The sequence below is a fragment of the Electrophorus electricus genome, chromosome 6 (genome assembly GCF_013358815.1).
Source record: "Electrophorus electricus isolate fEleEle1 chromosome 6, fEleEle1.pri, whole genome shotgun sequence".
Lineage (NCBI taxonomy): Eukaryota > Metazoa > Chordata > Actinopteri > Gymnotiformes > Gymnotidae > Electrophorus > Electrophorus electricus.
This window is the reverse complement of record NC_049540.1, coordinates 2,367,257-2,385,365: the sequence shown is the minus strand read 5'-3', so window position 1 is coordinate 2,385,365 and position 18,109 is coordinate 2,367,257. Positions and strand designations below refer to the sequence as shown.

At 40.2% G+C, this 18,109-nt stretch overlaps 1 protein-coding gene across 3 annotated transcripts; it reads right to left on the bottom strand.

Moving 5' to 3' along the window:
- Positions 1-6: 6 nt before the first annotated feature.
- hnrnpl (heterogeneous nuclear ribonucleoprotein L) lies at positions 7-11,559 on the bottom strand. 3 transcript variants are annotated; one of them, XM_027032691.2, is made up of 14 exons: positions 11,450-11,559; positions 10,443-10,561; positions 9,950-10,187; positions 9,599-9,684; positions 9,049-9,145; positions 8,751-8,823; positions 3,368-3,403; positions 2,914-2,982; positions 2,485-2,741; positions 2,172-2,293; positions 1,481-1,682; positions 1,291-1,348; positions 604-711; positions 7-332 (listed from the first exon to the last, which is right to left on the bottom strand). In XM_027032691.2, exons 1-14 carry the CDS (start codon positions 11,531-11,533, stop codon positions 274-276), a joined length of 1,608 nt encoding a protein of 535 aa, XP_026888492.1. In that variant the 5' UTR covers positions 11,534-11,559; the 3' UTR covers positions 7-273. The 3 variants fall into 3 exon arrangements, with proteins under 3 accessions (XP_026888492.1, XP_026888493.1, XP_026888494.1); XM_027032692.2 differs by having other exon boundaries at positions 604-699; XM_027032693.2 differs by lacking the exon at positions 3,368-3,403.
- Between the last annotated feature and the right edge of the window lie 6,550 nt (positions 11,560-18,109).

Genomic DNA, 18,109 nt, shown 5'->3' with positions numbered 1-18,109 from the left:
GAACCGTCAGATCACACAGGGTGTTTATTTAAAGAACAAAAACATTTGATCACTCTTCATACAAGTTTGCCGTGATACAGGGCAAAACCAAAATTTCATTGTAAATAAAGAATAATAAAAAAAATGTAATGGAAAAAAGTTAACACTATGCTTGTACAAAAATTCAAATTCAGATTTGCTCAAGGGAGTCCACGTCACTCGCTCAGGATGAGACACAGCTAATCTGTTAGGGTGCATCAAAGCTCATTGGTGGTCAGTTGGAAGATAAAGGGTTCAGTTAGCGTTCTGTGCCGTGGAAAAGCACAGTTTAAGAGTGTAGGGATATGGCCCACCTGAGAGAGAGAGAGAGAGAGAGAGAGAGAGATTACATTCCATCTGTGCACTCAATCTCTCACTGTAATACACAGGCCCACCAACTCAATATTAAAACTACTGCAAGTGATTCAGTTTACTAAGACTGCAACAAAACTGTATTTAATGATAACTGTTACCATGGAAACCAGCTGCTGTGGTGGGTGGATGGCATGAATTTCTACTAGACACAGGAGTCACAAGAACTTGAACACAACAGCTGTTCCGAAATTAAAGGCACGCTAATCTTACTTGGATTTTTCATCTGGTAGTGGTTCATCAGGGAGAGCGCTTCCATGGCGTCATTCACCGTCTCCCATTCCAATAGCCCAGAAGCACTCCTCTCACCTACATCCCCGCCAACATGTGCACACGCATACAAAAACGGGAATAATTTTATTAAAATGAAACTTGTAAAGGTCTGGTAACCACTGCAACAATACGATATACATTGTCTTCATGTCTAACTTTTCTACCCCAAAATTTGGGCAGCACTAGCTGTTGACAAAATGCTCATGTCCTATAGTCTGGATGTTGTTCAGTTCATCTGCAGCTCTTAGGCATTTTTTCTACCCTAAGCTTGCCCGGCCTTCGTTGGGCGTGCCCAGCTCATGTAGTGGATAATAGCAATATCTTATGTGATCTCCCACATGGATAATGGCGATAGGTCACATGGATGATGGCACATAAATAGCAATGGCTCACATGGATAACCACACAGAAATGCGACAGCTCATGTGGATAATGGCCATGTTTCCATCAGCTTTTTAAGCTCAGCCAGAGGAAAACTAATTAAAATATGAGAAGGGCTAAAGCAGCATTTTGTACAGATCAGAATTCTGATGTGTTATTAAAATTTGCATAACACTATGTCTATCATTTATTCACAATAGATGGAGGATTGGGTACACAAAGTGCAGGGATGCATGTTACACTTACTCTTTCCTGTGAAGAGTTTGACATTGGCTGGGGGCTTTATCCCCAGCTCATCACAGATCTAAAGAAAAACAAAACAAAAATAGAAAAGGTTAAACTCACTCTCTCAAGTTCATAACATTAACTTAATTAAAAAAAAAAAAAAAAATAGAAACTCTAGTTCAGGTTTCACAAACACAGACAGATGCACAACCTGGTTAAAGATTTCAGGGGAGCTGTCGGGCTGTCCGTTGAAGAAGTGCAGGACGCTGCTGGGACGCTGGATGCGGTTCTTGGCTGCCTGCTCTGGGGATGTGAAGCGGTTGTTCCTGCTGCCATGGAAATCTTTAAAACTGCTGGTGCCATCCTCCAGCTGGTATGACTGGCCTGGGATTATCGCCTGCTGCTTCGACACGCTGCGTGCGCGCACGCACACACAGACACACACACGAGAGAGAAAGCAATTAATGAGGTAGTGTCATAAATATAGTGCAGGCATGTGTGATTTAAGATGCATGGTCATTTCTGTGATTTTTGATGATCAAAACTATTACTGCAAAACAATCAAAATGTTCTATATTTCAAAACTAGGCGTTTAAAAGAATACATTTTAAAAAGGCATTTTTGAAACACCTCAGCAGGAGGAAATGTAGCTAAAATTGAGCAAAAATAGTAAAATCCTCTTTCATGGAATTTATGTCACTTGCAAGTTTCTTGTACATCACAACAGAGGTGCTGTAAGAGTTGTAGAGGAAGATGGTCCACAACTACTCAGGTAACAAGTCACATCACCAGCAGTCTAGCCAGAACGTGCAGCATTGCTGACCTTTTTAAATACACCTCATTAAACTCAATTTGTGTATCAGCAGTATCACAGCCGTAGATTTAGGCTAGCAAGTGATTACCAAATGTTGAGCTTCTGTCCAAAGAGCATGGTGTGGTTCAGGTGCGAGATGGCTCGCTCCACAGCGTAGCAATCCCCCATCTCCACCATGGCAGCACCTGGCTTACTCTTCATGAACTTCACCTGCAGGGAGCCACACACAAACAAGTGTGCTGCACGTGACTGTCATTTAAGACAGATGGATAGATGAAAGACACAATGGAAACAGAAGTACTGAAGTAAACTAAAGTGAAACTCCAGTCGACAGTGGATATCATGTATTTTTGTTCAATCCAGCCACTAGTTATCCACCTATTACTGACTCCTTCACTGACCCTTTCCACATTGCCATACAGACAGAAGATGTTGAAAATCCGGTCAGCATTGATCTTGTAGGGGTCAAGGCCATAGACCATAACGACTGGCGAGTCTGCCTGAGAGGCATACTCAGGTGGGGGTCCATACTGTGGGCCACCATAGCGGGGACCTCCTCGTCCACGGCCAATAGGGGGACCCATACGCCTGCCCTCATAGTGTGGGGGCGGGGGGCCATAGGAGTCATCATAGTGACCGTAGCCACCCTGTGGACCCCCTGGAAGCACAGTAAATGTAGTTAAAGGTAGTCAGCAGTGATTTACCATCCACTGTGTATATATACAGTCCGTCACTGACCAAAAAAAAACCCCAAACAAATTTCTGCATCCACAGTAGACCGAATGTTGATTTGTGTATGTTTTGGGCGGCGGTGAATGAGGGAGGCTAACCATATTCCGGAGGGTGGTCTCCCAGCAAGGCTGGCTGTCTTTGACGCTTGTTAGGGTTAGCATTTGGATCTGACAGAAAAACAAAAAAAACCAAAAAAAACCAAAAAAAAAAACAACAACCACACAGCTCAACACTACAGAAGAGCAACTGACTTGAAAGGCATCACACAAGAACAAAATCAGCTGATCAAGCTAAAGGGAGAGGTAAGGTGCGATAGTGACTGGCATGCAGGAAAGCCTATAACTGCATTAGTTGTAAATGCAGTGGGGTGGGCCAAAACCTCATAAACACCACAAAAGGAAATGGTGAAAAGCATACTAGAAAGCAAACAACTACAAAATGGATTTTAAGAGATTACAAACTCTCCCTACATTTGTTTTTACAAATCTGTCACATCCTAATCAATCAAAAACCTGAACACATACAGACGCACGCAGACACACACAAACACACCTTGGGAACTGTTCCAATTGCCGTCTGAATCAGCATCTGCACAAACACAGGTACACACAGACACACGCACATATCAGACTTGCGGGAAGAAAAAAAAAACAGCAGTAAACAAAAAACAACCCCCACCACCCTTTTTAAATAAAAAAAAAAAAAAAAGCAAATGAACCCCTTGCGGAAGACAGACAAATTTAAACCAGTGGGACACAATAGTTTATAGTGCATTCTTTTTCACATCCCTTTAACTGAAGTACATGTTTAATGGGAAAATCCAAAAAACGATAAAATGAAAATGAAAAACACCTAGCCAACTAGCAGCCTACCAATGCACAGCCTTCATACAAGAAACACCTGAACTGTTCTTAAAGCATGATGCGTGTTAACGCAATATAAGATCAACATTAAGCTCATTTCCAGACAAAGCAGAATTCCTGAAGGTGATTCAACACTGGAATTACAGTTTAGTCCAAAACTAGGCTTATTCCATGTCTGAGAAATTGGCCCATATTGTTCATATTGCCCCAGCTTACGTTAAACGCCAAGCATTTTCAAGTAATGACTTCCCAGAATGATCTCTAGATCAAAATGTTACTAATTTTGGGTCTACTGGTCACTTTGTGCTGCCGTTAACTGACAATGCCCTAGTTAGAGGCTCGGCAGGAGACCTGGCACCTTTTGGGACTTTCATGTCCAATTACGATCAAAGCTTAGAAACAAACACTTCAGAAGCTAAAGCTCCCAAATCAGAGATGCAACAGTGCAAACATTAGTGGAGCCTCTCCACATTGGATAAAAATTACAATTTTAAACATTGATATTGAAACCTGTGAACTATGGAGATGACTTGGAGATGCAACAAAGCAGTAATAAAAGGACACCTTCCCCCAAAATGAAATGCAATAAATGACATTACTGTTCATTACAAACACGACAAGCCTTCGTTAAATTCATTCTGACCTTTGTTGAACTGAAAACAATTAGCAGGTAATTGTTTAAAGATTTAAAACACTAAATTTGTTTAGTGAATGTAGCCCGTCTTTAAAAGTAATTAATACAGGTCAGTATCCAGTATTTAACTCATTTACTAAAAAAAAACCCACCAATGGTTTTTCCAGAAATATCAAGTGACATGGGTGCAATGTAAGGGTTTACTTTTCAGTTTCACCCATTTTCTGCACATTACTACAGAGAAGCATTTTCATTTAAAGCAATCTCAGGAAAAATAAATAAATAAATAATTTTTTTTTAAAAAAAGCAAAAAAAAAAAAGCAGTACTTAAAATTTGGCATCGGATCTTCTCCAGTCAACAATCTTATCGCTTTGCATCAATGTCATGACATGAATGACATTTGTAACAGAGCCAATTACATTTTCTAGGCTTCCAGTTTACTTGATTCCCCATCTAAACAATTCCTCCAGAACAAATGCACCATCAATAGAAAGACTAATTAAACAATAGCCAAAGGGTGTCCAAATGTGTCTGATGGACTTCTTGAAGATCTATGTTCCAAGATCCAACACCTTCAGCCACCAATTACGATTTAATGATGGTAGAATATGAAGTGACTGTCCAAGCAGTTGTAGCCAATTATTCTTTCCTATGATTATAGATACAAGAGCAGCACTGCCCGGCCCGTGTACCCATTCATTAAGCTGTGGCATCAAAAAGAAAAACCTTATGAGACCAACAATGAAACCCAGTGGGGACCAGTGAACGTGGTAGTAATTGTGCCAATACAAGCCTATGTGGTTTATACTTGCTTTTGAAGACAGTTAACAGAAGCATATTTCAAATGAATGAGAATCAAGAGTGCATTGCCCCGAAGGCAGGAAGGGAAATGTCTTTATTGGAAGGAGAAGGTCAGCAGACGTCAAGGGCAGCTAGCGCCAGGCTGACTAGCCGAGCGAGACTGCAAGTCAAGCCATGTGCAATTCCAGTCCGCCACAGCCGAGGGCTCCCTCTGCTGGTGGGAGAGCTCGTACGAGAGTCACCACCATTGAGTCACTAACCGCAGCACACACACACACTTTACAGAGGGCAGGGAGAGAACCCAATAACTGCTTGCTTGAAGGGGGAGAATGCTTCGCCAGTGCCCTGTTTCTTCCCAAACCCCTCCCTGAGATTTGAGTTCCTGGCCAGTGTTCGTTCTCCTTTGTGTTTTGGTTAGTCGTCCACGTGTTCTGAGGCTGGTTTAGGTGTTGTTCCAGGCACGAGTGCTGCTTACCCGTCATGAAGTATGGGAGCTGCCGGCACAGCGCCGATTTTGAGGGCAGACGCCACTGCAGCAGCCAAGCTAATCCGAACCTGTGTCACACGGAAGGCGTAACAGCAGTCAGAACACGCAACGCCCCGCTCAGAGTGAAACAGTTAAATACAACGGAAAAAGAGGGATGAAGGAAAGAGAGGGAAAAAAACCAAAAAAAACCAAAACAAAACAACAAAACACCCCAGAACAGAGAGAAGCACCCAAGTCCATCAAAAGAGAGAGCTTAGGGAGGGATAGCGAGGCTCTAGCTACATGTTCGGTGGCTGTGTCTCCACGGTAACCCTCAGTGATCCTTTCCATGTATGGTAATGTGGTGTTGGTCGCAGTGGTGTCCCAGTGGTCTGGTGAATTTCACTATCATGATCATGGACGTGAGGCTTGATGTGTTCTCATGACGATATTCAGGCTGATGGCATGGCGATGTCGCTTGGTGTGTCTGTGCTGCTACTTCTATGTGAGACCATGACGAGAGCGCTATGGTGTGAAGTTGCGGCGAGATCTTTGCTTCTATGTTGACATGACGATTCACTGCTCGCTGTATCTACAGACAATGCCCGTTTGGTGTGCTGGCCGAGTAGTCTTGACGCGGTGAGCATTGAAAATCTCAACTTGTTGTCATGATAATGTCTGCTCGATATGTAGTCATGATGATCTCTGCTTGTTTAAACTGCAGCAATCCTGACATAATGTGCGGTGACAACCGTAGCTTGGTGTGCGGTCCTGGCCGTATCGGTTGAGCATGGTGTGACGTTCTGTACAACATCTACTTGGTGTGATGCAGTCTTGGCTTGGTGTGTTGTCATGGTTATGTCAGCTTGGCATGTCATGACGATCCCTGTTCATGGCCCTCATGTTGTAGGAATCTTGGCGTGGCATGTTGTCATGGCAATGTTTGCTGTCATGTTTTCATCAAGGAGTGGAGTAGTGATAGCATAGGTAGCCCACACACCAAAGAAACAAGATAAGGCAGGAAGCAGGAAAAATCAATTTATGATCCTCCCACCTCCTCTCACACTCTGTCAATATCTTTGCATATCATGTCTGATGGCTGATTGGCTGGCTCATGGTGATGTGTGAAGGAAAAGTCTTCTGTGATTGGCTGTCATGTATTATCCAAAAAATAAAAAATAAAAATAAGACCACCCTCCAACTTTGATGTTAAATCAGAGAGGGTAGTCATCTTGAGGAAAACCGATGCTAGAGAAGAATGTCAGCTGTACTTAAGTGTTCCTTTTCCATGTAAGTGGACAAAACAATGACATCTCTGTAGCATTTAAGATGTTGTTCAGTGTACCTCCATTTGATTGCGGCATGTGGTCTGAGTAGTATTTGATGTTCAATGTACGTTTTGAATGAACAAACAAAAATCCACTTGAAAGAAAAACAACAACAACCACCAAAAAAAAAAAAAAAGCTTGCGAAAAAAAAATGTCAGAGGAAAAGCAGTGAACGGACAAAATTTAGTGTACATTTTGCATGTTAGGTAGGTGTTCAGTAGCTGGTATACTACAAATCCAATGCATTGGAACAGTGATGCATGATGACACCATGAGAAACAGGAGCTTCTCTGTGTTCAAGGCTAACTATGACCATTGGTACCATGTATTCAAGAATAAACATGACCAGCATAATCCACTGGGGATGTGCTATGGTTCATCTGAATAAACCAAGAGAACAAGTTTCTGTGGTGCATGAGAACCAGCTTTTGACTGAACTGCTAAATTATACAAATGCATTAATTATAATCTGTTAAGGCTAAAAGGTCAAAATTATGTTACAGTTAAACCGATCCTGGTCTGTCTAGGGCTGCAGCAACAAGGCTTGAAATGAACTGGCTGTGTGCAGCAGTTCAAAGTCTTGTGTCAATCAAAAATCTCCTGTATACACTGACTGCCACAAAACCACACCTACAGAGGACTGGGCACTAGCTTCCAGCCCCACTTACAAGCTCCGGAAAACTTGTTTTTGGACTAAAACATTAATAAAGTCTGAAGATTTTCTAGGCTATGACCAACATCAGAGTAGGAGCATTAGTCTGAGATCAAGCCCACTCAGTATCTAATCTTAACATTTGAGTCATCAGCATATGTCAAACATCATAAAATGATCAAGGCCTACTGTCCAAGTGTGCAACAAAAGCTAAATAACTACACAGGAGTTGTACAGCAGTCATACACTGATGTGTTTTATGAATAGGACACCAGAATAAAAATTATAACTGTGCACTGAAATCTACTCAGTGCAGGTCTATCGAAAATTTGATTAATAGAAGAGTACCGCGCATTTTTTAAATTTATATATATATATATATATATATATAAAAAATATAAAAACACACTACAATGCTTAATGCCAATACCAAATGAAATGCTGGGAACCACTGTGTAATTATGAGTATACCAAAAGATTACAGAGAAGTGGTCCACTTTTCAATCCATATCAGCATTTATCCTACAAGGTAAAAAAAAAATAAATAAATAATAAAAAAATAAAAATAAAATTATATATATATATATATATATATATATATATATATATATATATATATATATATATATATATATATATATATATATATATATATATATATATATATATAAAAAAATATAAAAATATATATATAAAAATCTCCACCATGTTGCGCTTTCTGGGTGCAGAGCCATGCGGCGTGACTGTAGCTGGGGGCGCGTCAGGGATGGGGCACGCTGTGCTGCTTCACGGGTGAGCAGGGAGTGTGAGTGCGAAACATGCCTGTGTGTATGGCACGCTCCGGGCAGCATGCAGCTCAATGGTGAAAAGACCCACGTGAGACAAAAATGGGTGCATGTGCGTGAATGTACGGTTACAACCTCACGACTTGCAGCAAGAGCCCTCATAGCTCGTCTTTAAACAACCGTGTGTGTATGTGCGCACATGTGCTGTTTGTGCCGATTTGAGGAAAAAAGGTTCAAGACTGAAGCCGATTCAAGAAGCGACACCTCTGTGGAATGTTCTCTCTAGACATGGTGACACCAGAATTCCACAGGGGTTTCACTATAGGAGGCTTGCCCACATACCCATTCCCACAACCAATTAAGTGTGTGTTTGCAGATGTGCAACCGCACGCGAGTGCGGGTTACCTTGGCCGCTCAGACTAGGGTTGGTGTAATCCCAAGTGTCCTGGTCATTCTTAAACACATTGAGACGAGTTGGCTGCAAAAGATATGGAAAAACATGTCAAATATTGCTACAAGAATTCCTTTCCCTCTGCAACCCAGTGAGACTTTTCCACAATTCAGCGTTTGCACTTAAGTCATCAAGCATTTCATGAGCCTAATCAAGTGTATTAGAGCAGAGGAAACAACGGTATGGACTGAAGAGAACTCCGCGAACTGCAGGGGTAGCAAGCTGGAAGTCTCGTCTCGGACAGTAACTAACCTTTGCATATTCGATTTTGAGGGTGCAGCAGCCAGAGTAGATGTCGGCGCCATTTAAGGAAGCTTTTGCTCTCTGAGCACTCTGGACTGAATCAAATGTGAACAGGAGTCAAGGAAATCACAATACTACTGTAAGCTAATGCTAATAAAAAAACACCAAGCTAAATCCCTAGAATTAAATTTTTCTGGTGACTTTTTTCTACACATATGTAACCTTTCCCATTCAGTCTTGTTTCTGTTTGATTTCAGATAAGACTGTCATTGTAGTTGTGCAACGCCATTTTGTTTGGTTGTACAACTACAGTGAGTCTTATCTGAAATCAAACAGAAAATGAAAGGAAGGTTCAGAAAGCTTGCCTTTTTATAAACAATACTGGCCAACTAGACAAACACCTCGAAATTAGTGTGAAACACCACAATCTGCTTGATCCTATCACAAAGTCTCCTAATGTGAGCCAAGCAACTCACTCTGATTAATACATATTGCATAGTCTGCACACAATGTGACACAAGAAGCAGTTTACACTGTTTTCACTGATGATGAAGGATATTCAACCATTGCCTGCACACCATTCTTCCTGAAGATCACAATCCTCTGTACAGGGCCACAGTTATTACAGATGGTGTACAGCACATCCTGTGGACAGAGTGACATGTTATAGAGGCAGCAGCATCAAGGTGCCAGACGACTTTACACGTCACTCGCTGTTTGCAGGGTGGCTCTAGGCATATCACCATGGCAACAGTGTCTAAGAGGCACCTAATTAGGACAATGGGGAATTAATGACAGGTCAGGGAGGTGAACAGAGCTGAAACTTAAGGGGGCCCCCCCCGTGTTCAGACACATCACAAATATTAATTGCATCATGTCATTCAAGGTTAAAGAGGCAAAATTGTATTACTGTAGTAATGGGGTAGATGGGGTTCATGATTGTGAAAAGCAGGATGTTGTTCACGCTGGGGGCATCTCCTGAGTCCCCAGGCCGAGAGATCTTCTGGCTGGTGGAGTAGTTAATGTAGCAGGGGCGGCCAGCGATGTACACCTGGTTATCATTAGCGTACGTCACTGCATTACACGAGCCACTCATGTCTTCATACTCTACCAGAGCCTGTCGCTTGTTTGGCATCAGAACCACGTAGCTACACACACACACACACACACACAAAATTTGAGTTCTTGACAGGTTGACTAGATAAGCCACTTTTGAAAACATATAATGGTGAAAAAGTGACCCAACATTGTGCAAATGTGTTAAAAAAAACAACTTTCGACAACCTTGGTCACAACAACTTTTTTTTGGATTTGGTCAAATGCAGGAGACTCAACTATTCAAACAGCATCGTAGCTCCATACACAAAAAAATCATGTCCCAAACAACGAAAAGTGCGGTTTACCTGATTGTACCAAACTCCCGCAACGCCTCCACAATGTCGGACTCGGTAATGCCGTCAATCAGACCCCTTACATGCACTACCAACGAAGGCAGCGTCTTGTGGGGGTCATCATAACCCTCCTAAAAATACACACAAGGGTCAAGGTACATCGGGTGACCCCTCGCAATGACGGTTCTATTTAAGTAAAATGTTAATTAGGTGAAGCGCGAACAACCTGACAAGAAAACATATCAAATATACTAGCTACTCATTTTACACCGGCACGTTATTTTTGACGACGTAAAACAGAGTTGCCGATACATTTCCAACTTAAAGCACACGGTTGTGATCATAGCATTGATAATTGCAAAACAATGGCCAACAAATATGAAAATTGTTTGAAATACATAGCATAACCAAGAATTCACAGCTTCCGAACTATTCCTCCCTATTCCTTTCAGATCTGAACCAGACGAATAAGTGGTTAGCTGTTTGCATACAGACCACGTTGCGAAGCGTTTGGTATATTAGCAGGCTAGTTATAGATATTTCATGCGTCAAAATAGAAACAAAAAACATGTTTCGCTAAACTAAAGTACAAATAAACACAATCACAGTTAGTTAGTTAGCAAGTTAGTCAGCACGTAAACGTAGCTGTACCTGGACGTGTTATTGGTGTCAGTTCATTCAGAACAAAGCCCATTGAATGAAAACCCCTCCCAAGCTAACGGGGCTAGCGAGCTAGCCAAGCTTCCAATTCATATTTGAACTAAATTACCAAAATGCGAAGCAAAAAAAGGGCTTAATTTTTAATATATATTTGCAAAGAAACCTTATTCTTAAGTACAAACTAGCTACAGCAACGGATGTTGACAAGAAAACAAAATATTTTGTTCGCTAGCTAGCTAAGGGTATAGCTCGTCGGTAGCTCAATTATAATGGAAAGTTATTACCCACTATTTCAAAGTCATACCGCTTTTACATATTAAAACGCATATATTGCGATCAGTAATAGGGGACAACCGCACCGTGGCCATTCCGTCGCTGTCTGTTTTTTGTCTTTTGGTTGCTCTGCCTCCCTCGCTGTAATAACGACCCGTCGCTGCAGCCATGTTGTCCCAAATAAACCTTTTAAAATGGACCATACAGACGGCGACACAGAGGAGGACAAAACGCGATGGCGAAAATGCGAGAAGACAGCGACCATTCGGAAAGTAGCTCCCATTTGAAACTCCTCCTTGAACCGAAAGTTTGCCGGTAACAAAAGATATACGAGCTATAAAATAGCAGTGCGGAACAAAATAGTATATAAATAGTCGAAACCCATTTCAAATCTAAATCATGTTCTTCTTATTTAGAATGACTTTTCATTATTCCAACTTATTCTTATGCTTTAATTTTGGTCGGCTTTCATGTCCCGCCCCATGCTTGGTTGTGCGAGGCGCTATTAGAGTTCACAGACAAAATTGCCTACTAAAAGTGGAAAAAACAAATCGGACACGCTAGTCATTATACTGGGTGACATTTGCAGCGTTTAACAGTCACTCCTTTCCAAAGCGACTTACATATTTATCACGTCTTACCTGCGTCATTTGAAGTAACAACTTTGGAAAATGAAAACTCTCACGATAGTGTTCTGCCCTCAACATCAACCATCCGGCAAGCCACGTGTTTCGAGGAAATTAGTTTTTTCGCATTTTCGTTGCGATTTCATATTTCAAAGGTGTGTGCTAATCTTACTGTTATTTATAGCGCTTAATTTACATAAATATACATGAATATAAGAAGGTTAAAATGTAACCCAAGCATTGTTTTGTGTGAGCAATGCTGTGTAGTCTACTGTAAAAGCACACTGTATGGAAGATACTAGTAACAGTAGGCACGTAACTCATTTAATCCAAATGACTTACTATAACTGAGTCTGCTTAACATTTTATTTTAACAAAGGTAAATGGCCCGCTGTTGTCATCCATAAATACAAAATAAATCTGCCAAAGAAATAGTGACTACAGATGAGTGTTGCACTCCCTGATCTTTCCATTAATCCACAACACACAGCCGGGTAAAAATCGCTTGAGAAAGAAACAGGGATTACTTTGGTGCCACAACCTGGATGTGGTGTGAAGATCAGTGTGGATACAGCTCCTACAGACAGCATTGTTTCTGACAGACTGAATATCCTTTCTAGCCTACGTTCATTATTTTATTTATAGGTTTCAGTGTGTCAGTGAAAACTAAAGACCTGCTCTTTCTGATGGTCAGAACACGTCTACCATGCAGAAGACCCAGGCTTGAAGCTGGGGGTGGGAACATGGACATGGTCAAAGAAACCATCCCATAACTTGGGCTCACCCTCAAAAACCATGACCTGAAAGAAACCATAACTTTGAAAAAAAAAAAGTGCATGTTTGTGAGGGAGTGTATACCGGATTGAAAAGTGAAAGTCCACATGAGGTCTGATCAGGGGTTGGGGCACACATCAGGATAGTTCCTGATGATTTGAGAGAACAACTGATTTTTATGTCATCAGATTTATTATTATTTTTTTTTTACTTAAAGTCCTGCCACAGGTAACCAGGTGACAAAACTTTGGCTTGTTGTGCTGGAAGTATGTATATTTACAGCATTTAGCTGATACTTTTATCCCAAAGATGTCTTTTATAAATGAGAACAATTTGAGCAAATGAAGGTTAAGGGCATTGCTCAAGGGCCTAACAGTGGCAACTGTGGGGCTTGAAATAGCTAACTACTGATAACTAGTCAAGTAGCTTAATCACTGAGCCACCTGTACAGGTGGGATGCCTCTTGCCACTGTGCTTTGATAAAAATGTCCTTGTCCATGTCCAGCTGCATGCAGGTTTGTGCACCTCTTCCACTAGGCCACCAATCACCGCACCACCATAGTAATAATCTCCCATCCCTTGAGGAATGTAGGCCTGTGACTCAGGCCATCTCTCATATGGGAACTCATCGCGTGGTGTACTGTAATAACCTGGGTGTATTACGGCAACAATATCACCCAGAGTCTCTGCCCCCCAGTGACCATAGAATTTGGTATCCACATTGAGGCTAAAGATGTAGTCGACCTCATTGGTTAGTTGGGTCTCAATGAGTTTCTCGAGCTTCTCCATCCAGCATAGTTAGATTTTCTGCCAGCAGGGGGAATTTTCCAAACTTGGAATTTGCAGTGTTACCACAAGAACATCCTCTGGCTTGTCTGCAAAGATGTAATAATGCACATAGTAAGCATGCAGGTAGTGTTTCTCTACTGACTCCAGTTCCTTCAGGAACTGCATATATCTGGAGAATTAAGAGAAGGAGATATGATTACTGAAGTTAATAAGTGTTTCAGTCCCCAGACAATTTTTTGCTTTTTTCAGGAGCTGTTTTTAATTGTACCCTAGAATGTACTGACATAATGTTAGATTGCATTTTTTTCAGGTGTGACAATAAGCACTAACATATTTTGTGTTTGAGAAGATGATTTTCTGAAAAATGTAATATTAAAGTTAGCCACACTACTGCCCACAAAAAAGGTTCTTAAACACCATCAGCCTGTGATAGCCACATATGTCCCCAGAACAAAGTGGTTGCCACAGTAATGTTCTGCATTCTGTAGATGGCATCAGTCAGAGTTGTCAAATGCACAACTCTGCACAACACAACACGCATAAATGCACATACATACAAGCAAGCGCAAGCACACACACACACACACACACACACACACACCCCACTTCCATATGTACTTAGTATACTGGGTTGCTTGTACAAAAGCCTAATAAAAACATAAAATAAAAGCCAGTGAACTATAGAAAAAGGAAATATACAGAGATAAATAATTCAGTTTACAGGATTGCCAATTATCTACAAATTACCAAATAAAAAAAATATATAAATAGTAGTTAGGAGTGAGCAAGTCCCTGCTTTTGTAGTGTTTTTAAGAACCCATGACAGCTAACAAACCATTTTTAAAAATAACAAAGTTACTATTCCAGCTCTAATAACAATAGTCAATAGCTCTTCTTCACCAGGGCCCACTGGTGTGACACAATTCTCAACCATAACAAGGGACTGTATTTGGTGTTTTAGTGGCCTACGTTACTCCAGGGAGCCACCATTATACCTGGTAAATGTAAACTGCTGTGTGGATGTAATAGTACTCACTTCACATTGAAGTAGCATATGTCTGTCCATTGTAAATACAGTCAACCCGAAGTAAAATTTCATGCTAGGTTAAATGCTTCAGCGACATTTCAACAAACTAGCTAACTAGCAAGGAGGTTAACTAGCTAGGTCATTTGTTTGCTCACATTGAAGAAGTTAACACTAGCAGCTAACCACTTAGCTAGATATCCACCGTAACAAACTGAAAAGATCTTGACCCCAAGCTTTACTTCAAAAATGTTAAATTGAACTGTCAACGTCATTAACACAGTGGAAAGTAAAAAGGATGTCAAGTGAAGCTTAATATAGCTGAGATCGAATCAGATGCCGTTTTACCGTGAGTATTAGTTGTCAATCACCTCATTGCCACACCATTTTTTAAAAATCATATTTTACACATAATCCGTTAATCGTAAATAAAAATGTTGGGAGATATATTAACGTGAGTGAATCTTATAGAACTGACAGAACAGAACTGACAAAAAAATATAATTTGAATTATATATATTATTTGAAATTTGTTTGTTGTCTGGCCCGTTCACATACATGAGAATGGGCGGGATTAAATGTTGTAGCGTTACTACCCTCAGGAACTAGAGGGCATTAGAAACACAGTGGCTTCAATTCCCCCACTGTCGTCCAGTCCACGAGTGTATACAGTCTATGATACAGTATGTTATCAGCACACTGAGCAGCCTCCTCTGTGTCAGGCAGTACGTAACGTATTTGCAGGTACCGTGAACGTTCAGATAGCCCCCTCTCTTTCAGCAAGTCAAATGCTAGCATGTCTAAACCGGTCATCTTTGAGACGCGCAATTACTGGTAGGAACAATTCTGTCCTCCCAAAATATTTGTAGGAACATGTCCATACCATATACAAACCTACGCTCAACTACATGTTTTATTTAAAAAACAATAATTTATATTTTTTTCCTCACGTAAGTGTGTAATGGCCTCTGACTTTTCTGTCGAAGAGCTGGAACCCATTTCAAAACTTAAAAATGCGTTGTAAGTACATAGAAAGGTAAATGTGTAAAATAGAATAGAAGAAAAATTAATGGAATAGAATAGAGTCTTCATTGTCATTATACTCAGGTAATAAGAAATCTAGCATGACTAAGTTATATTAAGGTAGGACGCATATGAAGTGATGAGCGACGCTTATTTATGACAAATAAATTTTCATTGAACTTAACGCAGTCCATAGTCAGATAACCATTACACAAAGACACGTAGCCAAAAATCTAGTAAAACAAAAATAAAACAGAGATATAAAGCGAAACACGTAGATAATTACAATGACCAACACGTGTAAGTACACCGATACATTACATTATTTGAGTATGGTTTGAATGGACACTATTGTCCCATAATGCAATGCAAAACGGAAAAAGAGGAGCTACTAGCATGTGGGAAAAAAATGGTAATATATTTAAACAGCTTGGTTTTTCTATATAACGTTTCTCAGAAGTTTATTATAGAGCTTGACTGCCAGCTAAAACAGGAATATTCAGAAAAATGGATAACCATACTTTCTCTGAATTAAATGTATGTACACGTCATTACGAATACAAAGACTTCAATATAGATTTATTAAAAACTGGTGCAGTAGAATCTTTTCAGACTTGATCTGCTGATAGCCAAGGGCCACCAATCAATTGGAAGTGGAATTTTTCAGCCATGTTGTTCCCCCTGCCCTGCACATTTACAACAATTCACAAATGAAAACCCATTTTAGCTGTCTGTCAAGGTCTATAATAAACTTCTGAGAAACATATAAAAAAACATTTTGCACAATGCCCATTAAGCTGTTTTAAATATATAACCAATTGTGTTTAATGTAAACTATAAACTACAAGTAAACTATTTCAATCAAGTAATTTCTATTTTGTACTTTAAAATGCATTAAAAGTGCGTATCCACAACAAAGCTCGTGAAAATCGTAAAATCGCGCATATAGGCGCGTTTGAATTTGAAGCGTGGATGACTTGACCTTCAATCGCTAAAGCACGTTTAGCTTGACCGCGGTGATGCATTTAGAGGAAAATGCAAATGGTGAAAGATGGGGGTAATAAAAATACGATAGAAGGGCGGAGACAGAAACGAAACTAAAATAAAATCAAAACCGCATGGGAACCGCGACTGAACGATATGGAATTTGTCTGGATTTGAAAAGGCAAACGTGGAATAAAATTCATGTAAAGTGTAAGGTATGTCGATAGGCTACAACACAAACAAAAATACAGTCTGCCCTCCAACTCCCAGAACTTCCACTTAAGGCAATATGCTGCTTCATTCTTAGTGCTGTTCTATATGACATGATGTTACGGAAAGATGTTATGGAAAGTGTCATACTCGTGTATGACCTTTTTTCCCCATTTGGACCTTGAATTTTAGCTTCATCCCTCCTGCTTTGACTGCTGTTATATATTATATAGATAGTGTAAATATTGTTTTATATATGATATTTTGGTGTTGGATACTGGTGGTAAGAAGTGGCTGCCATTTTTCTTAGGTGTGGGTTTTTCCTCTAATGAAAACTTTGTTTGAATTTTCCATTATGTAAAAAAAGCCATGAAACTGTTATCGAAAATAGTCCATGATCTTGAAAAAAAAAATCGAGATTAATATTTTTTTTTGCAGTATCACTGTGTTAAGTGGTAGTGCTTCAAACAAGGAGTTACTGAGGTGTGTGTGTGTGTGTGTGTGTGTGTGTGTGTGTGTGTGTGTGTGTGTGTGAATATACATGTGTGTGCACATGTGTGGGTTGTAGTGTGTGTGTGTGAGCACATGTGTGGGGTGTATGGTGCTGTCTTTGACTCTGCTAACCTTCTTCTTCAGTCTATTATAAACTGTTTAAAAGCTTCACTGTACCGCCTTCACCAGACCATGCAGATCCTCTAGCTCGGTGGCTGTGCAGTGATGTACCACACTGTGGCGCTGTTGGCCAGGATGCTTTCGATGGTGCTCCTAAAGAACTTCACTAGCAGTAAATTAAAACACTATGTACTGATTCCTGTTGTAAATGAGTCACTACCAGTGTGCTGATGTGCTGGTTCACTGTGAGTGGTTTATAAGTAAACCTCATAAAAATGAGAACAGAGATATCAGAAATCACCCATCACTTTCTAAATGAGAATTTTATATGTGGAATTATAAATTGCCTAGCAATATATATATTATATATATTTAAAAGAGGAATTTTTTGTGCATTAGATTTTATTTATTTTAAGAATGTCTTGTAAATACATGTGAAATTCAGTTCTGTAAAACAGCTATCTGAGTGTGAAATAATAAATCCAATACAATCCAAATGTAAATGTCATGATACATATTGTGCATCATGAACATCTTCAAGTATCATGATATTATGTGTTTGCCGTATCACCATTGCCTACCTCTTTCTGCGTTTTTAAGTTAATTAATATTGTACTGGCTTAAAGAAGCCTTATGTTGGGCATACGTCTTGTCACAAAAGCTCCTTTCATGCTATACATTTCCCTCACACTCATTCAGCCTGT

Excerpts from the sequence above, each read along its gene's own strand:
- hnrnpl (XM_027032691.2), bottom strand. The coding sequence starts at position 11,533 with ATGGCTGCAGCGACGGGTCGTTATTACAGCGAGGGAGGCAGAGCAACC. Across the intron at positions 9,685-9,949 it reads CCATCTACCCCATTACTACA|GATGTGCTGTACACCATCTG; the intron begins GTAATACAATTT and ends CTCTGTCCACAG. Across the intron at positions 333-603 it reads CTACCAGATGAAAAATCCAA|GTGGGCCATATCCCTACACT; the intron begins GTAAGATTAGCG and ends TCTCTCTCTCAG.